At 39.3% G+C, this 23433-nt stretch overlaps 1 protein-coding gene across 9 annotated transcripts; it reads right to left on the reverse strand.

Moving 5' to 3' along the window:
• Window positions 1-935: 935 nt before the first annotated feature.
• Window positions 936-22812, reverse strand: FMR1 (fragile X messenger ribonucleoprotein 1). 9 transcript variants are annotated; one of them, XM_060250260.1, is made up of 16 exons: window positions 22257-22812; window positions 19769-19821; window positions 16995-17088; window positions 15915-15986; window positions 15573-15721; window positions 14562-14655; window positions 14359-14475; window positions 13689-13859; window positions 13525-13603; window positions 8948-9057; window positions 7182-7244; window positions 6826-6912; window positions 6355-6550; window positions 5175-5318; window positions 4173-4255; window positions 936-2822 (listed from the first exon to the last, which is right to left on the reverse strand). In XM_060250260.1, the coding sequence occupies exons 1-16, from the start codon at window positions 22305-22307 to the stop codon at window positions 2712-2714; spliced, it is 1674 nt and encodes a 557-aa protein (XP_060106243.1). In that variant the 5' UTR covers window positions 22308-22812; the 3' UTR covers window positions 936-2711. The 9 variants fall into 9 exon arrangements, with proteins under 9 accessions (XP_060106243.1, XP_060106240.1, XP_060106241.1 ...); XM_060250257.1 differs by having other exon boundaries at window positions 936-2873; XM_060250258.1 differs by having other exon boundaries at window positions 5175-5354.
• Window positions 22813-23433: the final 621 nt, after the last annotated feature.

A 23433-nucleotide genomic window follows, 5' to 3' on the forward strand; every position in this document is an offset into this window, starting at 1 on the left:
ACCTGAGCACCCCAGTATTGCTACTCTGTTACACAAAGTTTCAAAAACCTCACCTTGGTTCAATGAAGGCATTTGAGTGTTTTCCTCATTTCTGAATAAATTCAATTAAAAATAAAAGGGAATTGTGTGATTTCGCTAATCAAAAGATATAGACCCATGACCATCTTGTGGAAGCATTACTGTGCATACCAGGGAATTGAAATGTCATCTTCAGAAAAAAGTGGAGGTAAAAGTATTTTGTTCTACAGTATCAGTAATCACCTTGTTCAATTTCCATCTTCATCCTTTACTTTCTAATGTTCATACTGAGAGAAACCACTGAGCTGTTCTTGTGTTTATGTTCTCTTTAGGGGCTTAACTGTGTTGTACTTGAATTTGTGGCCATTCACAGATACCTTTCACTCTTTAAAAAAAACTTTATTTTTCAAAATAATTGTAAATCATTAGACCATATGTGAAGTTACCAGTAAGGAAGTGAACCCAAACAGACATTTGCTGCACTTTCAACCTTCGTTAACACGCATGATTCTCAAAATGACTCTTACATTTTGATTTACAATTTTAAAATGTACGAATACTTAAAAACGGCAGAATTTTTGAATTGAAAGGGATACACATTTAAAGCACAAAATACTGCAAAAATGTCATTTGAAAATGGGATTATCCTATTACAGTTTTATTTAAGTCAAATCTAGTTAGCACCTTACTGAAGTCAGCCTTGAGTGTAAAATTAGTGCATATAATTGCTAAACATGTCTGATTTGACCTGTTAACTGTACACTGCCAGCCAAATTCTAGAAACTGAAAGGATTTCAGCTTTCACAAATCTGGCATAAACAACGCTTCCAATTTAATACAGGAAAATGTAAGTTCCCATTTCTTTGTAAGTTGGTTTCTTTTAAAGCAATCATTTATAAAGATTGCATCAACATCCATCAGCAGAGGAAGATCCAACTTTATTGAAACTGCTTGCATACAAAATATATTGCACTATAACCAAACAAATGTCAACATAAAATCCAATCTGTTGTAGCTAATATGTACAGAGAATATTGCCCAAGAGCAGTTACATTACAAGGTCATTCTACCTTGGTTAATTATCTACAGTATTTTAAACCAAACAGCTTACAGATGATGTGTGCAAGGTACCAATTTCAGTTTTCAAATACTATACATTCCCTCAAAAATAAATAACTACAAATCAACATTTAGTGTTTGGCAATACTTAAGACATTGTTTTTAATATTTGTTAAGTTGTGTGCAGTTTGCTGCCTTTTTAATATGCCTTTTTAATATGCTTGCTTGTATTGCAAGAAAAAATTAAATGAAAAAAGCAGAGAACAAAAACGCATAACACAGACAGGGCCAGGTTTGTACAATTCTGTACACAATCAGCAACACTCCCACTGGAGTAAATTTAATAATAGAACAGCTTAAAATGAAGGTCTTATCACACATTTTTTTGCGCAAGCAAATTTCATTCATGATTGGAAATACAAAATACACCCCCCCCCCCCAAAAAAAATCATGGTAACTAAACTTTACATCAGCTTCGGTCACACATTTTGATCCTCCTTGTGAAGGAGACCTTGGTAAGCCTGTCCTATTCCCAATGCTGTCAAACCATACTGTCCCTGAATGTTCCTGTCACCTATAGCAATCCTCTTCCTATCTCTTCTGAGATAGTTTCAATTTAAATACCAAAAACTGTAGGGGAACTGAAAAAAGAAGCTATTCTTTTAAATTGGTCCTCTGGCCAAAAGCAGGCACACACTACTAGCTTATGAACAAGTTACTATTTGTTCCCTCAGTAACCATGAATTTTTAGTTTATCACAAATGGAAATATGCATTAAAAAACTTCTTGTCCTGTCTAAAAAATGAAAAACAGAACAAAAACCACACCATCTTATTAACACGATCTGCCATTATCTTCAGTGCAAAATAAATTTCCTATTTTTATAAACTGCCTAACAATGTTTATGCAAGGAAAAAAGTATGGAAAGCATGCATTCTTTTAATAAAGTACTAATGTTGGACAAGTTTTGCTACATATATTGTACATATAGTGTTTCCAACTCATCTTCCCTGATTTCTGCATCCAAATATAGTATTCCTACCTGCCAAGATATAAAAAAGGCACAGATCATACAACTTTTTGCTAATGAAAATGACAATTTAGTTACGTTACACATATATTCAGGTCCACTAAAATACTGAAAAAGTGAACCAAAATGTGAACTGACACAGGACATAAAACATAGGTCTTGTTCTTTAAGATGAGGAACTTTAAGAGATTGAAAACAGAAGCCCAATTTGATTACTGCAAACACTATTTATTCTGAAAATTGAAATTTAGCAGTGATTTTGACCAGATGTGTTAAAATGGTACAACTGAACAGAAAGAATACCAATGCACAGTTCAGTATTTTTAAAACAAACAAAAGGATTCTCTCATCGTTTGAAGTGCAATATGTACTCGAAAGCATGTTTTTTCAGAAGTTCAAGATACTTTAATGCAAGTATAACGTCTTATTTTTGAAAAAAACTGCATACTGCTGATGTTAAAAAAGGCTAACAGAACTTTCTATATTCATTTCATGCCCTGCGCCATCTTGCCTACTATTTGTCTTTGGCCTAACAAGTTTCTCTAATGTGGAATAAGATTTACTGAAACAGTTTAGGAAATATGACTTCTTGAAACTATGCAGTTTAGGGTACTCCATTCACCAATGGTTGCTGGCCATCTGCGCTGTCCGACTTCTCTTTCTTCTGGTTCCGATCTTTACCCGTGCGCAGCCGGCTACCTTCACTGGAGGTATTCTGTAATGTTTTAGTGTGGACACTTCTTTCATTATTGCAGTCAATTCTGATCTGAAACAGGTTACAGTTATATAAAGTATACCCTTTCATTTTTTTTGTTTTTGCTGTCAAGTCGCAGCCAATTCGCGGTAACCCTGCAGGGTTTTCAAGGAAACAGATTTTAGAAGTGGTTTCTGAATACCTGCCTCAATGTGGCAACCCTGGTTATTCCTTGGGGGTCTTCCATCCAAATACTAACCAGGGCTAACCCTGCTTAGCTTTCGAGATATAAGATTGGGCGAGACTTTTTAAGAAAGGGATACTTATAAAAAGCAGCTGGAGAGGGAATTTCCTAAATTTCTCTCCCATTTGGCCAACTATTGTAACGATATGGTTAACTAGAAAACAACTTGTGCACTGCTTTTTGCCAGTGCAATATTTAGAATGTATGACCAAGGATACCCAGGTTCAAATCCCTTATCTATGCAAACTTTCTTAGTAACCTCTGTGTAATCAACTTCAGTCTAATTTACTTCACAAGGCAAAACAGAGCAGGGAGGGGACTTAAGGAGGCCACCCTGAGCTCTTTGGAGGGTGAGCTAAAAGAGCGAGCTTCATATTTACATATGAAGACTTGCATGAAGTCTAACATTTACTTTTATATGGAAGCACATGGTATGAAACATTTACTGTACTTATTTTACAGAGCTTCTTTTTAATAAGGGTAGGAATTCATGCTATAGACTGTAGACATGTGATACAACACCTGCTGAAGCTAAGCAGGTCTGGTCAGTGCCTGAACAGGAAGACCTCCTGGAACAGAGCTCTTCCTCCTTTTCCAGCTTTGAGGCCCATGACAGAAAAAGGATGGGACTGAAATGAAATAGTTTTCTCAGGTTTTTAGGAGATGGAGCACAGTGGGGTTTTTTGTAAATGGGATTAATGTAATGTATTTTAACAACTTTTAAGCTCTGAACTGTTATTATTAATCTCCTTAAACCTCTGTAAATGGAGCAATTTAGAAGAATGACAGCATATAAAGACACCACTATTTGCAACTGATATGGCTAAGAACATCTCCTTGATCTAGCAAGATAAATAATAGCTTATGACAGCTAAGTATCTATTATGGATAAGTCAGCCCTCCCCCTCCGGAAGTACTATTAGGCTTTAGTCAGCCTTGCCCCCAAACTCCTCACACCAACAAAGCAAGACACTTTTTAAGATGGAGAGCAGGTTTTAAAATGGGGAGCTGAAGGGGAAAGAGTATCAATTCCAGTGTTTGGGAGTTGATACAGCACACATGGAACAAAAGTATGCGTGAGTGTTCACTGGATAAAGTCCTAGATAAATGCAACAAGAAAAAATTACCTGAAGTGACCCATCTGTTGTTCTCCCTTTAGTATCTCTGGAATTACGCTGACGGTTATCTGTTCGTGACTGTTCATCATTTCCTGCAAATCAAATAGGATGGTTTTTAAAGAGCATTTTTTTTAAAAAAAAAAATCAGATTCAATACAGAATCAGCAGGTGCCGTTCTTTCTGGCATCTTTGGCACAATATACCACTATATAGCCCACTAAAGATACAATTGAGGTGGCATGAGAAAATGAAAGTGTTGCTGCTTCCCCGAACCTCTTTTCAAAAGGATCCATATTCCCTTAAAAATACAATCTTCACACCTTTTAAGTGAAAACAAGCAGTGCTTACTCAGACTGCTATACAGGAGTTAGACTTTGAAAAAAAAAATAGAACATTACTAAATAATTTAGAGAAATGAGCCAATCTGTAGAATACAAATATATAAATTAAGGGAAAACAGCAAGTCATGTCCTCCTATGTTCAACAGCATTAAAAAAAAATCCTGACTATAGCATTTTAAAGGCTTCTAGTTGAACTTGGATACTGGTACACTGAAATGAAAATTTTAGGAGAACTGGGATGAGCACTTTTGAACAAGAGGGCACCTCAGCAGATGTACACACAAATCTATCTTGACCTTTGGGTTGTGTAACTTTCAAGATTATGTGTACCTGGGAGAACTAAACAAGCTGTCCAGTACCTTAAGCAGGCTTAGTGGATTCCTTCCAATTAGGAAGCTCTCCTTACTTCTTTGTACTCCTTGATATTTTGCCTCAGTTGAAAATGTTAATTTCTGCTTTAGGCCCTGGACTGTTGGAGTGGGAAGATAAAGACTTCTTGGTATATTCTACTGTACATAAACTACAGTTTTGCTTTGTTATTCCGTTTGAAAAAACTGTTTGTCAACTGTATTTCCCAGCAAATCTCTGAGTTTCACCCTTTCGTTTCAGACATACAACGGAAGTACAGCTAACTACTCTACCTACCATCATGCATCATCATATGCCTTACCTTTGAAGCCTCCCCGACCTCTTCCTCCTTGACCGCGGGCTCCTCCACCACGCCTTCGCCCATCTCCTCTACGAAGGTAACTGTCGCGCTCTTCCTCGGCTGGGGCTAATGACCAATCGCTAAGCTCATCTCGGTGGTCAGACTCTGTTTCAGAAGCATTTGATGCTTCAGAGTTAGTTCCTATCAAGAATTTAAAAAACAAAACCAAAACATACCACAGTCTATTTCACTGTAATTTAGAAAAAACCAACCAACTGAAAGAACCAGTTAAAACTAATTCCCGTTCTCAACAGTGAATTTCCTACTCTTGCTCTAATAATTCATACTGCCCTCCTGCAATGAGAAAAGATTAACAAACCAGGTAGGTGCTTTCGAAAAGTTCTTAATTCTGTTCATCTACATCATATTCATTCAATGGCAAGATTTTTGCAGCTTGCTTAATATTGAAGATTCAACCTATATGTTACACTTATGGTGGCTGTTCCAAAGAGACTGGGAAGTGCCGAATGGCTTACCGCATGGATCAACTCCATGAGAGCAACCACAGCAAGGAGCCAGTATCAGATCAGTAAATCTACACATTTTCCACACAGAAGCTGCCTATACCCACAGACTGAAATGAACAAATCTCACGTGACTATCAGTTTTAGAATTAAAATTAAACCTTAATTAAAATGGTATGCTGTTTCAGTAGCAATTACTCTACAACCGAACAGCAGAAAGTGAAAAAAAAAAAAACCTTTGCATACATGCTTGGATACCAGCAGAGGTTGCTGCTTCAATTAATCTCACATTAGCTAAGCTGATAATCATGCTTTTCTTAGGAGTTAAGGATTTGAGATTCTTGTATCTGAGACAGTACTTCACCTTTTGTTATATGAATATGTTAATGCAGGAATTTTGAAGATTAATGCATTTACAGCAGTATAACTGAACCCAAAGAAATGACTGAAAGCAACCCAACGAAATGACTGAAAGCAACCCAAAGAAATAACAGAGGCAAACAATTAATGCAACAGGTTTCATGGCTGCATGTGCAGTTGTAAATCTGTCCTCTGTTCATTCACATATTGATACCAACAATTTTGCTTCCTGCCTCACTTTACACAACTAAGTATGCCAAATTAAAAAACACACACATAATGTATTAAGACTTGAAGACAGATAAAGAAACAGTTACCTGAAGCATAGCCTGGCCCACGTCTGCTATGACCTCTGTTTCTGTAGGGTCGACTACCTCTTCCAAGGCCTGGACCATCATCAGTCATATATCCTTTTTCTTTATCTATGCGGTTTGGTGGTGGTCTGGAAGTTGCCCCAATCTGTCGAAGCTGCTCATCAATTTGCAATCTCTCCAAGCGTAGTTGATCCACTTCCTATACAAGTTTGACAATTACAGTATAACACTTTTGCAAGAGAATTCAAGGCTCCTAAAAGCAGCAGTGCAACAGATGATCTAGAAAACAGACATCCAACCCTCATACTTTCATTATAAACACTATATTTTATCTCAAAGCCAATAAAGGTCTATTAATGACTGTATTTTATATAGACATTTAGCTACAACATTTAAAATAAATCACTTGGGCATAAACAGCAACCTGATATTGCCAAAAAAATTGCAGTTCAATAACATCCTTCTATCTCTCACCTTTAAATAATTAAGGTGATAATCCAGAAGAACAGTTGCATTTGTGATACTGTCCTTTGTTCCCACGAAGACAAAAGGGACCATCCCCTAGAAAACAATTTTAGTCAAGCCATTCTCAGTAAGTGCTATGAATCAAATACATTTGCAGCTCTCTAAACTGTACAGCAGCAACCACTGAAAATCCTCAATATTTGTTCCATATGCGTGCAGCAGCTTTGCTAAAACAATTTTCACCTAATCTGGAAACATATGAAAGACTTGATTTCTTTTCTTTTTGTAATGTTAAACAATAGGGGAAATCCACATGAGCAGGTTTATGGTTTTAAACAAAACTCAGAGGATAAAATGTGCCTTACCTGCCAAGTTTTGAGTTCAGGTTTTTGCTTTCTTCCTGCTACAGTTGATGACACAACTAACACCTGCAGCGTAAGGAATGCATGTGTTAGTGATGTCATTAAATATACACAGGAGTTAAATACAGAACCTTCAACTCAAGGCTTGACAGAAAAGTAGTGCATCTTTTCAAGTTGCATTTGAAAACTGAAAAACACCCAATTTCCATGTTACACTGATGTGGCTACAAACCCCGAGCATCTCTTCTTAAATTTCACATAGGTGTATCCATATGCCTCTGGGACACTGCCACAAGGCCAATGTAACATGTTTAAACCAGGTCTCCACAATATGGGACACACCTAAACCAAATTCAGCCCACTGTGAAGGCATTGTCCCACCTCTGCTCCTTGCAGTTTCAGGTAGATAAAGATGGGGCACATACTGGGTTCCTGAAAGGAAGCCATAAACTGTTCCTTTACTGTGTTCACTTTTAGTGACTTACAAGTTGCATATCTGGTATAAATGCAGGCCCAAAAGAGTTAGTTCTCTATTTTACAGCTTCAGAGACATTCTGTATTTTTTCACTGTAGCTGTTACTACTCTGACTAAATAGTTTTTCTAAAACATTAAAATTAATCCAGTAAATCTCCTAACAGGACAGCAGAAGGGTAAACTGCAAGAAACTGGAATAATTTTAGTTTGTGATATTTCAAGATTTAAACTCGCAAAAAAAGCATTTAGAAATAAAAATAATGAAAAATGAGAACTGCCAAACATTTAATAGTATTAATACTGAAACAGAAATAGCCCCACATTTCACACTTATTACAAATAAACTTACATACTTTTATTACCTTGAATTTATAAGCCCAAAGCAATCACTCTTAAGATACTAGAACTAGGAAGATATAACGAAAATATACAATACATATTTCCCCATTAATATATTTTATTTAATGAAAATGTTTTATCTTGCTTTCCAGTTCAGAAAATTTCTAAGACCAGTAAACCCAGTAATTAAAAAAATCCATCCAATAATCAGCAATTAAAATAGCAACATAAAAACCGACCCCATCAGTTAAAGCCTCAAGTTAAGTAAAGCTGTTTTCAATTGGTACCTAAAGCCAAAGATGTCACATAATTGGATTCTATAGCTAAGTGTTCCTGGTAAGAGTGAGGCACCATTTCAGTTGCAACCTGTTTTATGCCTGAAGTGGGGCACCTGGAGAAAGGCCTCCTATAGGAAATAGCAATTCTTTTGATACTGTTCCCTAATCCATACAGTGGTTTAAAGGTCTGACACAGTACTTTGCATTCTGTCTAAAAACAAGGTGGAAAGTAAAAAGACCTTTCAATACTGGTGAGACAGAGGCCCTCCACATCAGGAACTTCAAGTCCAGTCCACCTACTGCATTTTGAACCTGCTGAAGTTTGAGTGGTCTTCACGGGTAATGCTGCGAACAAGGCACTGTGGTAATCTAACCTGGACGTTACCAAGTCATGGCCAAGTCATCTCTCTCCATTATGGGCTGCATGTGGTACCACTAGCCAAACCCCATGAAAGGCTCTTTACACCATAAATGCCAACTACGCACTTGGAAGTAAAGGCCAGATCTAAAAACACTCCCAAGCTGAGAACCTGCTCCTTACTAGTGACTAAAACCCCATCTAGGTCAACTGAAAAAGCCCACCATCTTTTGTCAAAAAAGGTTATTCGTTAACCCTCATGCAGTCCATTATTGATTCCAAGCTTAAAACATGAACAAATATAATCTGTTTCACCTACCTCCTCTTGTGGAATATTTTTCTCATTTTCAGCCTCAATTCTTACTCTCACAACGCCTGATTTATCCACTATCTCCTGGATGAGTTTTCCATTTTTTCCTATAACTTTTCCTATAAAAAGAACATAACATCTCATCATTAATGTTTTCCCTCAGGTAACTGAAAGAGACTTGAGGCAGAAGTAGTTCATTTAACACAGAAAGTTACTATGTCTACATTCACAGAGTTCACCTATATATCTGTAACACAATCTCTTTGCAATAGCAGGTCCCACCTTGGACTGTTGTCTCTGTTCTCTCCCCTCAGTCCTTTGAATGTACTTCTTGACTGATTTGTAAGGTTTCAACATTTTTAGAAAAAAAAAAATCCAGTCTCATATATGAGTAAAATTTGCATTTTGGGAGCAATACACACATATATAGGCATATATATCCCAGCCTATATGGAGTAGGGCATCAATGAGGCAGTGAACAACTACAGCAGCGGGCTATTTGTCATGATGCATGTGCAGATGCAATGCCCTCTACCCCACTTGCTCCTTATGAAATAAAGCTAAAAATGTTGTCCAGAGATGCCCCTTCCCACTAATCATCTGTTCATCAAAGGAGGAGGTCACCAAGCGGCACTAAACATAATGGTGAAAACATTCCCTCCCCGAGCAATTTTTCTTTCCACTGCAATATGAAAGTATTACCAGCTTGTTCTTCTGTATGAATATGGGCTTAAAGGGAAATTAGCACTGATCTGAAGTTCCAAAGTATCAAAATGAATTCCCACAGTGAGTCTACCATTCTTATCCAATAACTGGAAAGAGCAGATTAAAGCTGAAACTACTCTTCCCTTTAGCTCTTCCCACCCTGGGTCAGATTCAACCTGGCATCAAACCTATCTCCACCTCCACCCTCTTAAAAGACCAAACTTGGCATGCTCCTTCCCTTCATGCCTAGAGGAAAAAAGAAATGCTTAACCTGTGCCTCAGCAACCCAAGTACTCTATTTACTCTAGAGACAGCAGACTTGGGGTATGGGAAAAAGTGCTGGATAGAGAGACAGCAAACAGGTAAGCCTCTCTTCATATCTCATGTAACTGATCTAACAAACAAGGTAATTAATTGTTGGTTCCTATTGAATGACTTGGCAGCAGAAATCACTAGATAAGTTGCAGATTTCTTAGAGGATATTCTGAAATTTATATCCAATTATGCTCTGTAATAAAATTGATGTTTTGATTTTAATCATATGTACTTAACCTCTATATATGATCTCAGTCTTATTTATGTATCTTAAATGTTATTCTAAGTTTTTATCATGCCAATAAAAGTACTGTCAGAGTATTTGGCTCTTTTACAAACTCTTTGTGGCAGCAGGAATTAGTGTTGTTTCATTTACAGACATCTGAACTACATCAGTGACTGGCTTGGTACACCATTGCTGACACTGGAGTGCAGAGGCTCTGAGTTCTGTTTATCTTAGAGCATGGTGGAATTGCTTATGGAAGATGCTATTGGTGAGGTGCAAAGATTTTTCATGGTTCATGAGTGACCCAGAAAAACTGAATGATCAAGGTGCGGGACTTACCTAAGTTTCGCAAGGCCTGTAAGACGGAGCTCTTCCGTCAGGCTTTTAATTTACGGAGCATCCTCTGAAACCTTCCCCCCGCACTTTACTATCCTTGTGCTTAAATTGATCCAAGGTCTGAGTGGTGTCAATGACCTGAAGCTGTGCTAAGTGGTGTTAGCCAGCTGAAGTTGTACCAACTGCTGAATGGTGGCTTCTGGCTGTGTTATTGTTGGAGTTGTGACCCTCTATTTCATGTATTATGTTTATAAGATATTTTAAATTTGTTGTATTTAATTGGATGTTTCATTTATTGTTACTGCAATGTTGTAATGTTGTAAGCTACCCTGAGCCCGCCTAGTGGGATAGGGCGGGGTATGAATCACGAATTAAATTAAATTTAAAAATTAAATGTGTCAAGAGATTCTTCCAGTGCATCTATCACCAACAAGATGAGCCACATCCTGCATTACAAAGACAGTTGATGCCTTATCCCAATAAACAAAAGACTCGCTATCCGTCTTAATAAGCTGGTATTCAATATTTTATACCTGGAGCTGAGCAACTAGTTCAGAATAGTGTGAAACCTTCCAAAAAGTGTTACAAGTGACCAATAAACTTTTCTAGCATTCTGTCATAATGCTTGGCTATGAGGAGGATCTGATGTTAAGTTTCTTGGAGTTTGGGCTTCTTGTGTGTCTGGCCTCTATCAATTACACTCACATTGAGATTTCTACACCTGAGCAGTCTTGTGGCAAAGAGTAGTGGAACAGGAAGTGCAACCAGAACATGCTGATTCAGACATTGGTGGACTTCAAGGGACAGTTCACAGGCATGCATGCTGGGATGTCCGGCAGAATCCATGCCATGACTATGACACCCATGGTAATGAACAAACTAGATTTGGGGATTCTATGTGAGCAGGTATGTCAATGGTTGAAGGTGAAATCTGGTGACTGAAAACCATGCTTACACCATTCAGACATGGTTCATGCTTTCCTATAATGCTCTCTGGACTGCTACTTGAAAAGCTACCACTACAGCCATCTCTGCTGCTGCACATGGAGAAGGCATTTTGGAGTCTAAACCAGTGCAAGCACTCCCTGTACTAGAGAGCAGATGTGCTTGTGGTGTGCTGCACCCTACACATCTGCAGGTCAAGAGAAGATATACTTATCAAGGCATCATCGTAAAGTCCACGGCCACGAGAACCTGATACCCATGAGCAATCCCCAGAGCCACAGGTTGTAGAGCAGTGTCCTCACCCTGGGCAGCCACTGATCCTTTTCTCCCAGTTGCCAACTCACAAGACACAAAGAGTATCTACAATAGCATCAGCCAATGTATCTGGAACCACTACTCTCTTTTATTTAGTGGTACCTGTAAAACCACACCTATCTTATCATTTCCTTCCTTGATGACTCTCACAGGCAGGTCTCCTTGCCTTTTGATATCCAACCTAGCATTCACAGTAATTCCTGTTCACTATGGTCTTCCAGCGGCTTTGAGATTGCGTGTGAACACTACAGACACATGGCTAGCAGAGGGAGTCCACAGAGGGAGACAAAAATCTGTTGAAGATACAACTAAGACAGGGGGAGAGGTATGCAGTATCTGCTCTGTTTTCTACAGCACAGAATACAGACAGGAATCCTAGAAGGGGATATTTAGTTAAGCCTGGGTGAAATCAGCAGCAGGATCCTGTTTTCCCATTATGTGACAAAACCTTGGAGCTTTCCTTGCTAGTTTCTGAAAACACAGCATGGTTCAGAGGCTGCTTGCAGTTCCGAGGGTAGCTGAAGATTTTCAAGAGAGGCTCCTTTACCCTTCTACTGCTGGCCTCTAACAGTAAAAGTATGGTGAGTTTTAGCCCTCAGCTGGCCAACACACACCAAGCTTGGATACCAGCTGCATCTTTAGAGGGAAGGTGGAAAAAATCATAGAAGGTACAGAAATCAGATTTCCCTGAGACAAGCCAGCATTCAATGATCATTTGCAAGCAGAATCCTGGTTTCACAAAGTGACACATTTAAACAAATTGTAGTTTTGGTGGCATCCAAACTGACCCACTGCAAAGATCAGGTAGTTGGGAGGGATAAAATAGGTGTACAAGAGCCAAGTGGGCTTTGTGGATGATCCTGGTGAAATCCAGATTGGCATTTCCCAGATCTAAACCCTCTGATGTCTTGCTGGTCACTCTGACCCAGTAGAAAATCTGCAATACATGATTTAGGGCAATCCTAAAGTCTGCACAATGAGGGTTGCTTCCAGGAAAGTGCTTAGGATTGCATTTTTACTGTGTCATCTCTAATTCTTAACGTGAGGTCAGTTTCCCCCCACCTCACTGAAAATCAGTCTCAAACTCAACTTGGTTGATAATCATGAAATCAATTTTTATTGCGCCTTCTCAGTAGCAGCCCCCTACTGTTGGAACCAACTGCCGAAGAAGATTAGAGCCTTGCGGGACCTCGCCCAATTCTGCAAGGCCTGTAAGACCATACTCTTCTGGCTTGCTTTCGGCTGACTTTGAGACTTGTAACAGCAGGAGGAATCCAGGGAATACTGGCATCACTGAACTTGAATAATATCAGAATTAGCACCAACTGTTTTTAAATTCTTTTAAATGTAATTGATTTTATTATGATGATGCACTGTTTTATGATGATTGTTGTAAGCTGTCCTGAGCCTGCCTCGGCAGGGAGGGCAAGGTATACATTTAATAAAACCTAAACCTATCTGTTTTTCAAAATATTTTTTGTAATAGTACCCAATGTTCCCTCTAAGCTGAGCTACTGTGAGCTAGCTCACAATTTTTTAGCTTCTAGCTCACACATTTTTGTCTCAGCTGAGGAAAAATGGCCCTAGAGCACAATAATGTATGCAGCTCACAACTTTAATGCCAGTAGTTCACAAAGTAGAATTTTTGCTCACAAGACTCTACAGCTTAGAGGGAACATTGATAGTACCTCTTGTTTCCAAACATGACTCAGTTAGCTTTGCATTAATATCCCAAATGACATACCTACTAAGTTTCTTGGAACTTGTATGACATCTTCAGCAAATTCAAGGTAACTTCTTGCCTTCTTTACTGCATCTTGATCCTAAGGAAAGAAATTTAAATGGAAGAATTGCAGAACCCTTGAATCCATAATAATCTGTGACAGCAATACTGTGGATGCAGCTTACCTCACCGTAAATATGGAATGTACAAGTATCTTCATCAAGATCGATTGCTGTTACACCCGGTACTTTCCTAGCTTGCTGAATATTAGCACCATGTGTGCCAATGGCCAGACCCATTAGATCTTCACGTACGACAAACTGTTCATGAAATCGTGAAGCAAGCTGTCTTGAACTCTGTAGAAAGACTCTTGGTTATTAGTGAATTTATACTGCAAGTCCAAACAAAATAATAATAACAACAACATTGTTGATGTTTTCATGGGCAGTGATCCAAGCAGCCAGAAAGAACTGTCTGAACTCATATTTTAACTGAACTACAGATAATGTGATTACTCTTAGTCTAGAGGACCTCATTTTCCTGTATGCGAAATTATTACATTATATGGGTTTATTGAGGCAGTTACTTAGGGATGGAATGTTTCTTATCCTTTTGAGACAGAGTGGAGTAAAGTTACAGCTAAATATATGTTTTGGTATTTCTTATACCATTCTTCCTGCCCCTTTGTCATGGATTGCTTGTTCTTTGTAGTGAATGAAATTTAATGCTCCCCAACTATTAAAACAATATTCACTAGATGCCTACCACCACAACTACATTGCACTATGAAAGTGTCTAATACAGAATTTTCAGAACACAACTTTTCTATATTCAGGCCAATAATAGACATCTTACCTCTAGCTGTTTGCTTGCTTCTTCATTTCTCAGTATTAACGATAACTTGGTCCGAAGACTGCGAAAGTGCATATCAATGAGCATATTTGCACGCTTTGTTGTTACGTCATTGATAGACTAAAGAGTTGGAAAAATACAAGGTCTTTGTAAAGTTTTGTATCAAACGTAGAGCATTTAATACATCCAATGCCATAATGACTTACCAAAATGATAAGCTGATGGGCTTCAGAATCATACGTTACAGAGAATGCCCCAACTGCCTTTTTGAAGTCTTTGTGTGCAGATTCTTTAGCGCACCTAGAAACAAATCCTTCATTTATGAGATCTGTATTTCACCAATTCATAGATTAACTGTTACTTGTGTGGTCTGATATCTGGCCAACAGAATATTATATAACAGAACTACAACAGACCTCAAGGTCATCTTTTCTGTACTGGCTGGCTCTGTACCCCTTCTTCTCTACAGAAACAGGGAAGGAAAAAGTGCAGCTTCCTCAAGAGTTCTGCCGTTCCCCAGCTAATCTATCTTGTCAACAGACAATGAGTTGGTGGATGCATTCTGGCAAAAGGACGCAATCACCACTATATCAAAACACCAAATTCACTAGCAGATGTTTTGAGGTCAGCAACAATGCCATTTATTGCTATGGGCATTTGCAGAAGCCAACTTTCCAACCTTATTAACTCCAGTTTCAGCCTGCTGTTTTCCCCTCCCCGAAACCATGCCATTGGTGGGTCAGTAGCTCACTGCAAGGCTAGAGAAATCAGCAAAAATCACTATTGCTTTTCCACTAGTGGAAGTGCCTTCCAGAAGGCATACTTAGGAACAATCTATTGCCTGTGTTTTAACACTATTTTCCAAGTGACTAACAAGATGCTGGAAAAGGTATACGTAATTATATTTACACATTATTTTTTCAGTTTTTGATTTTAACAAAGTAATTATCTGGTTCACTTATATAAAGGCAATAGTGGCAGCATCTTAACTGTTCACATCCATGAATATCTTATCACAAATGAAAACATAAATGCAGCATTATAAACAATGCTTTGAGAACCTTTAAACATAAATGATATCTAGGCTGTAACATTAATAAACTGTGTTCATCCTGCTCTTTACAGATAAATACTAAAATAATACATGAAATTATGTGACTATTTCTCATGAAAAACAACAACACCACAATCAACTGGTAGCAAAGCCCTGTACTTACATTTGCCTTAAGTCTTCCGGCACATCAAGTTTTATCTTATGAAATGTATCTTTTGTCGCAGGCTTGTTGGGATTCACAGATCTTAAACGCTCAATTGTGACAATTTCATTGTACGTAGCATCACAGGCTGCGTATTCTATTACATAAAACTAATAAAAGAACAGAATCATGCTTAAATTTGAGACACACTGAATTTTTAGCTTTGCACAGTATGAGTGTCTAGTCAAAGCTTTTTAGTAAACATACAATCCTGGAAAAGACCCACCAAATATTAAAATCCAAAAACTACACTTAAATATCAGTGCCAAGTATTAATATATATATATATATATATATTCCTACCTCACCCTTTATCATTCTCACTTTAGCCAGCCACCAGCAACAGGGTTCCTTTTCATTAGCCCTGGAATAAGCCTAAACAAAATCATAGTGTAGAACATTGTATTGTTATGCAATTAAAAAACAGTTGTCCAGTGGAGAGGCAATACAGACAATAAAGGAAAAAAACAATATTCATATATGTTCCTGCCCTAACCACATAAGAATCTAATCTTTAAAATATTTATTTCTTATACAATCACTTGGGGGAGCTTATCTTCAATTCTCCATCAATATATTATTTGCTACACAGTAACTACTACGCAAAAGAGGCAAAGACGGCAATACTGCAAACTGCTTGACAGGAGAGTGAGGGCATGGTGCAGAATATGTTTTATAGCTGTTTCCTCCTATACCAGATATCTCTACATATCAAGTAAGATCAATTAGTTTTTCTCTTGGTCCCTGACACATTAGCTGTGCACAGGAAACCTTGCAAAGGGAAAAAAGCCAGGTACTCCTCCTGGCTGAAGGACACAGGAGGGTCTCCACTTGACATGAACTACCTAAACCAAATTGGGTGATAGTAAAAAAGCAAAACCATACCCAGGAAGAAAAGGATCATAGCAAATCCTCCACCACTTGCAGAGTATAAGATACTTTAGTGTTTGATAATTCATTACTCTGTTTAGCTTTTCCAGTCCCACTGTCAGGTTACCTCATGAACAACTCCTGGGTTTTTAAAAAGAATTGCCAAACCATCTAAAGCAAAACCCAAATGACAAAATAGCTATTTTTGTGGGCTTCTGGAAAAGTAGGTGGGAAAATTTCTTTCTTGCAGAAACTATTTCTTTGATGTTCAGTTTTGTTTCTAGACTCCAAAGGCTGTATGACCCATCCTGAGAATATCACTAGCAAATAAACTAGTATGAACTATTTACTCAGCTCAAGGCAGAATACTAGCCCACAAAGACAATCTAAGCTTACTCAAACAATTCTTGGTGAAAATAAGCAGGGCAACATCCACAGTTGCATTTGCAGCTACTCTAGCCAGTCTACCTGTTACTGTTTCTTCCTCACTTAAAGGTTAAACATTGTTCTTACCTCAACTTCATCACTTTCGTTTATATCTTTATTGTACCCTGCAGGTGGAGGAAACCTGACATCATGGAATGGAATCTGTCTCTCAGGTTGCCAGCTGCAATAGAGTAAGACAATAAGCTATTAAAAAAAAACCAGCGCATAAGCCATCAAAAACTAGAAGTGTGTTCCAATTTATTCTCCTTGTTTTTCAATGACAGCCACATTGCATTCTTTAACATAGGCCTGCATAACACAGGACCTGTGGGCCAGCTACAGCTGCTGTGTAGAACCCCCATACATATTTCAATGCATATTGTTTTCAGCCCATTCCAGGCTCTTTATGGCAATTATTTCTGGTCCTGCCCATGGCCCTCATCAATATTGCTCCTTTTGTTAAATGTACCTCTGAAATACAACAGCAGGTCCTGACAAATGTTCTTTGGCTGTAGGAGTCATACTCATTTTCCAAACTTCAGAACATTCTATTTTAATGACCATATTTTGTAATTACCGCTACCATAAAACCTAATCCTAAACTCTTCATTTCCATTAACTGTACTAAAGCAATGACAAAACTTGTCGTATATCTACAAAGTATGTGTTTGTCATCACCACAACAAAAACCCAGCATCTAACTCTACCTAAATTTCACACTATTTTGAAAAGTTCTGTTCAACTGAATATTGGAGCCAGTCTAGAAAGCAACTGCTTAACAAATGAATTCATCTACTGCCACTGAATAGTGCACAGTTTACAAACGAACAAGCAGTGACAATATGTCCTTTGAATGGCTCTGCACTCTTCTGGTCAACATCTATCTACAGGTGATCCCTGGCACAAAGGATATACACCTGGCCTCAACCACTCTCCCAGCTGAGATCCAGTCCTGTAGGATTTAATGCAGTTGCACAGCACCTGAAAAATGGAGCTGTTCCACCAGGCCTATGGTTGAGACCCAGAAATTCTTCTATATTGGCCTCCCCTTCTTTATTCCATCATGGCTGACTATCTCACCCACCCATCTACTTTGTAGTGTTCCATCTACAGCCACTCACAATCAGAATTCCTTAGGACTTTTTAATTACAAAGCAACACCACCAAATGATTTAAGAATGTGTTAGTAATGTTTTGTGAATTGATTAACATTTTTACAGATTTGAAGGTTGTATTATATTTCAATTATGTTGCATATTTTAACTATGTTGTAACCCGTCCCAAGCCTGATGTGCAGGGGAGGAATGGCCACAAATCTAAGAAACAAACAAACTGCAGGTACATGTATTTTATGTCATACATGTTCTAGTGTGAAATGATAAATTTGTATTTCTTCCGAGGATTACTGAGACCCTACGACAAAATCACCACTATAGACGGCATAATGTAATTTCTAGGTTCCATGGTGACCTGGGATAGAAAACCTTGCAGAATTGCCATTTACCTTTAAACCTCTTATGAGTAATGTAGCAAAAAAAAATGCCTTTTCACAGTTTAAGTAAAATTACAGCACTGAGAAATTGACAAATCTAAAGCCAGCCCTCAAATTGATTTGAGTTGTGCAAAAATACTCCTTTCCATTTTTTTTTTAAATACACATGCAAGCAATAGCCCAGTCACGTTTTCTCCATGATGACCCTTTGAGGCACTACATACAAAACTGTTATAGCTGCATACTCGCACATACAGCACTATATTTAGACAACAAATTCTTGTTTAAAATCCAGCAAACTGCAATGAATCCAAAGTGCTCAAAATTAAAATTTCAAAATAATCGCACTTCAGTACACGTGACTGATAATGATGAACAGCTATGCATAAAAAGGGACACAACAGTTATTAGTTAAAAAGGGACATAATTACACAACACAATTATAACACCACAAATACATGGAAGTTTGTTTCCTTAAGAACTAGAGATAGCCGTACCTCGACCTGAGAATGTTAAGCAATTGATCATTCCAACAGATAGGAAAACATCACAATATGTTGCCAAGACTAATGAGAAAACACAGATGGTAATAAAAGCCCAAATCTTAAATGCATTACATCAAAGTTCTCCCAATTTCAATAAAGCACGCTCATACTAGGAACTGTCAATCCTTTCCAAGTATTTTTCAGGAGGCTAAGTTGTGTAATGTGCCACTGTCTTGTACATTTAAGGCAGGAAGTATTTCCCCATCAGATAAATTAGATATATAGATAAAAATTCAAGGGCATACAGTGTTCAAGAAAGTTTAACAACTATTCAACTGGGCAAAGCCGCCATTCAAGCTTATAAGTATATTTATATAACTCACCATCACCAAGAGGCAGTGCTAGTTATGACTGACGTGCTAGTGAGAGCACAAATACACACACTAAAATACAATAACTCTGAAAACTATTTTAACTGTTCAGGTCAACATGACATCTTTTAACATTCAGTATAGATTCATTACAGTATTTATATTATTCTTTAACAGAAGCGCTGCTTGTACTAGTTAATTTTTCTGAATTACTTTCACCTCTTTTACAAACTATTGACATCAGATCTGTATCCTGCTTTTGCTCTGAACCACTGAGATAGGTTAGAGATTTACTGCTCACCATAGGCCCGCAGCCAAAGGCAAGCTATCTATGTGGTTTAACTATTTTTCTGGCCTGGAAAAGACTAGGCTAGAAAAGAGGAAAGTTGTTAATATACCAATTCTGTGCTGCCATGAATTTAATGGAGGGAATATTTGCTACAACTTTTATGTTAAATGGTTTGATTATATGTAATACAGAAATCTATCTTCCGTAATTTAAAATATACATACTTGTTCTCAAATGCAACGGTTATTGAATCTTCATGTACGTCCTTCACAAATGCCTGTAAAAGAAGAAAAAGATTTCACTTAAGCAAGTTGATTTCAGATGAGAAAAAAAAACTTTGTATAACAAGACTAATTACACCATCTCAATGTAATTTTAGGACATGAAGGCCAAAGCATATCCCTATGAATGTCCCACGTAATAGCTGATAATATAACTTAAGATCAAGACCATTAGGAAATGCACACTTTAACAGCCTTACTTATATTTGCAGCCTTGTCACAGCCAGTAGTGAAAAACCATACTTTTAGATCTCCTCAGTTCACCAGCTCCTTCAGTATCAACATTTAAGTGTTTCTTCATTATACAACATCACACAACTCTCTGTTCAGATACCTCAATCCTCAAATTCACTGACAGTTCCAAGCCCTTTTAAACAGGCATAAGCTTACTTATAACACACGCTTAGGAACATAACTCTTACAGTGAACTTCCAATAACTGCATTCAACAGTAAAAAGGAGTTTCTTCAAACTCTGGCCATAAAGTAACTCATTTGGATGCAAGTTCCACATAATAACATATTAAGGACTGGCTGTTAGAAAATAAAGCCAAACTACTTTTTAAAAAATAAAGACACTACATTAATTTCACCAAATGAAATTCTTTGATAACCTTTGATAGCCTCATTTAAAGGACATGCCACAAAGCCAAAATGATCAACCTAACTTCTGCATATCTAGCCTTCGTGATCCCTGCCTTGTTTCCCTTTGCACTTTTTAAGCAAAAAGTTCTATGGTATCTGTGTATGACAGCTTGTAGTTGGTTAGACCTGGCTGGTTTTAACAGTTATATAACCTTAACACAAAATGTCATTTGTGAGGTCAGATATTACAACTCTTGGCTAATGTTTTAAATTTACAACTTTGAAATGCATGTTTATATATACCATGTTTTTGTTTGCATGTTTCATGTCTAAAGAATGGCCTGCAACATCCAAACAAAAACACGTGAGTCTAGATTACTGTTCTGAAAAATCATCTTCTATTTATTATGAAAATGCAAACACAAACACTGACAAACTATTTAGGCAGAGTAACTTGGTCTTCTGCAAGTCTAACAGGGACAGCAATCTGGAGTTAGAAATATCCTTTATGTGACAACTTCCACAAAATTATGAAAAGGTACTTTGTTTCCTAAAGCATTGAAGACAAAGCGTGAAACCACCAATTCTGAGTAAATCATTATAATATGGTTCAAGTTATGTGCAAGACAGAAAATACTGCTTGTTGGTTATGAACAGTTTGTGGAAGCAACCCTAAAGAGATACCGAAAATGTCACGTAAAGTGGAACACTCCTGCAGAAAGTTATGAATAGCATGAAGTCAACTATTAGACACCTCAGCAGAAGACAATCTAGACCCAATGTAAGCCTATATCTTGAACCACAGATGCAAACGATAGTGTTACTTTACACTATTTAGTTTATGTGCTCAGGGTTACACTATTTTAAAACATTTTGAATGGGATGGTGGGATGGCTCTCAATGCACGGGGGGAGGGAAGGGGGGGAAGACAGGCCATCTGACCATGTAAAGCTGAGCTCTTTCATCTTCCCTGACAGAATCTTTGATTTAGTTTCTTCCACTGGAGAACAGCTGTCTTTTTTCATTCTACAGCTTTCCTTATTTCTCATGCATTAGTAAAACATTTTTTTAAAAAAACAACAAAACCCGTCACCTCTTGCTGGACCCCACCTTGCGTCTTGAAAAACGCTCTGGATCAGAATTCTGATTCAGAAACAAACCTTCCCTGATCTCCTTAAACCCTTCCCTGAGGGTATACTAAAACGTTTATGACAATGACCATGGAGATAACAGAGGTGTGTGCGACTACAGACTACAGGCACGCTCCATCTATTACTCATTACCTCACCTTAAAGACCGACCAACAATTTTACCTTAACAAAAACGTTCGCGGCCTACACCGCGCTTGATTAAACACATTCTGAAGGTATCTCCTCGTTTCCCAAATCAAAATCCTGCCAAGCCTTACTGCCTTCCTACGAACAAGGGGCACGTTAATACCCAACGTCTCCTCCCCCACCAAGCTCCCCATCCGCAAGCGTCATTTACTGAGCTCCCCCCCAGCTCCGAGTCCCGCCTGGTCCAAGGCCTGGCATCTCTCAAGGACCCGTTATCTCTAACGGGGACCAGAAAAAGCGGCCTCCTCCTCCCGGCTTGAATGCAACCCCTTTCGGCGAGAAAGGCGACTTTCTTCCTCCCTCACAACTTGGAGGGGCCTTGTCCGAGGGAAAGTCCCTCCCGCGACCCAGATGGCCTCTCTTCAGCCCCTCCAGGCCAAGGCGAGCGTGCGGCGACCCGAGGGGGGGGCGGGGCTGGCTTCCCAGCCCAGGCCCAGCCGCTCTCCAGGCCTCGCGCTCTCCATCCTGAGATGAAGGCTGAAGAGGAGGAGCCACCGAGTCGTTCCGTTACCTTGTAGAAGGCCCCGTTGGAGCCGCGCACCTCCACCACCAGCTCCTCCATGTCGGCGGCGGCGGGGCAGGCCCAGCGGCCCAGGCGACCTGTCCCGCGTCCTTTCTTCTTCCCCTCGGCCGCCGCCTCCTCCTCCTCCTCCGGCAGCGGCGCCTCCGTGTCCCTCAGTATCGTCTCAGGCGGGGGAGGCAGCAGCAGCACTGGCTGTAACAGCGGCACTGGCACCCGTACCTTCGCTCCCTCACCGATCGCGGCCCGTAGCCCGGAAATGAAAGCGAAACGGTCGGCGGGAGGCGAGGGGTGATGAAGCGGCGGGCGACGATGGCTGGGGGGTGGCGGGGGGTGGGGCGCCACCACGGGGAGGGGCGCCACCACGGGCAGCCCACTTCGAATGTAAACATTAAAAACCTGGCGCCGTCACGTGATGCGGCGGGGGGCCCCCCAAGACGGCGGGAGGAGGGATGGAAAGCCGCGCGATGGGGCGGTGGGAGGGGCCGAGGAAAGGGAGGCCAAAGCTGCACGCACGCGCGCTCTTGACCTCGCGAGAGAATTTCAACGATCGACTTGGAACGAGGGGGAAGGGGAAAGAACCTCTTTCTCCCTCAGTTCTCGCGTGAAAGGACGAGACCGCCGCAGGTGAGCCTGGCGCCCATGCGCAAATCTGCCAGCAGTTGCCGGGAGAAGTGTGACTCGCTTCGTTTTCTGATTGAGGCGCGCGCCGTTAATCTAACGGAACGGATCTCTCGCCTCCTCCTCCTCCAGTCTCTTGAGCACAACTGACGGCCGCTATGGCCAATGAAATACAAGGCAGTGGTAGGGAAGCCAATCCCAAAATTTGCCGAGATCGGCAAGCAAGATAGAAGCGGTGACGGGGGGGTGCGTTTCAGAGTTCCAGTGCTCGTCGCCGGGAAATGCTTTTTTCAAAAGTGGGACATTTTGTAAGCGAGGTAGTTTAGTTTTTTTGAACTAGAAATACCTGTTTTATTTGTCAGTTATTTAATTTGTAGGCTAAAGCAGCCATAGGTTGAGTTAGGTCTTCGCTACATTTTATTATTATTTTTTTAAAAAAACACCTCAAATGTGTTGCCTTTTTAGTTCAACCGGTATTCAAAATGCCTCGCTATTTATACAGGTTTCTCTTACAGTATCCAAACTCGAAAATATATTAATAAATACT

The sequence above is a fragment of the Heteronotia binoei genome, chromosome 11 (genome assembly GCF_032191835.1).
Source record: "Heteronotia binoei isolate CCM8104 ecotype False Entrance Well chromosome 11, APGP_CSIRO_Hbin_v1, whole genome shotgun sequence".
Taxonomy (NCBI): domain Eukaryota; kingdom Metazoa; phylum Chordata; class Lepidosauria; order Squamata; family Gekkonidae; genus Heteronotia; species Heteronotia binoei.

Bases quoted from the DNA above. Each gene is read 5' to 3' on its own strand.
- FMR1 (XM_060250256.1), bottom strand. From the start codon at position 22,307: ATGGAGGAGCTGGTGGTGGAGGTGCGCGGCTCCAACGGGGCCTTCTAC. The intron at 15,722-15,914 runs GTAGGAATATAT...TTCTTTTATTAG, and splicing joins TGAGAATGATAAAGGGTGAG to TTTTATGTAATAGAATACGC. The intron at 7,245-8,947 runs GTAGGTGAAACA...CTTACGCTGCAG, and splicing joins AAAATATTCCACAAGAGGAG to GTGTTAGTTGTGTCATCAAC.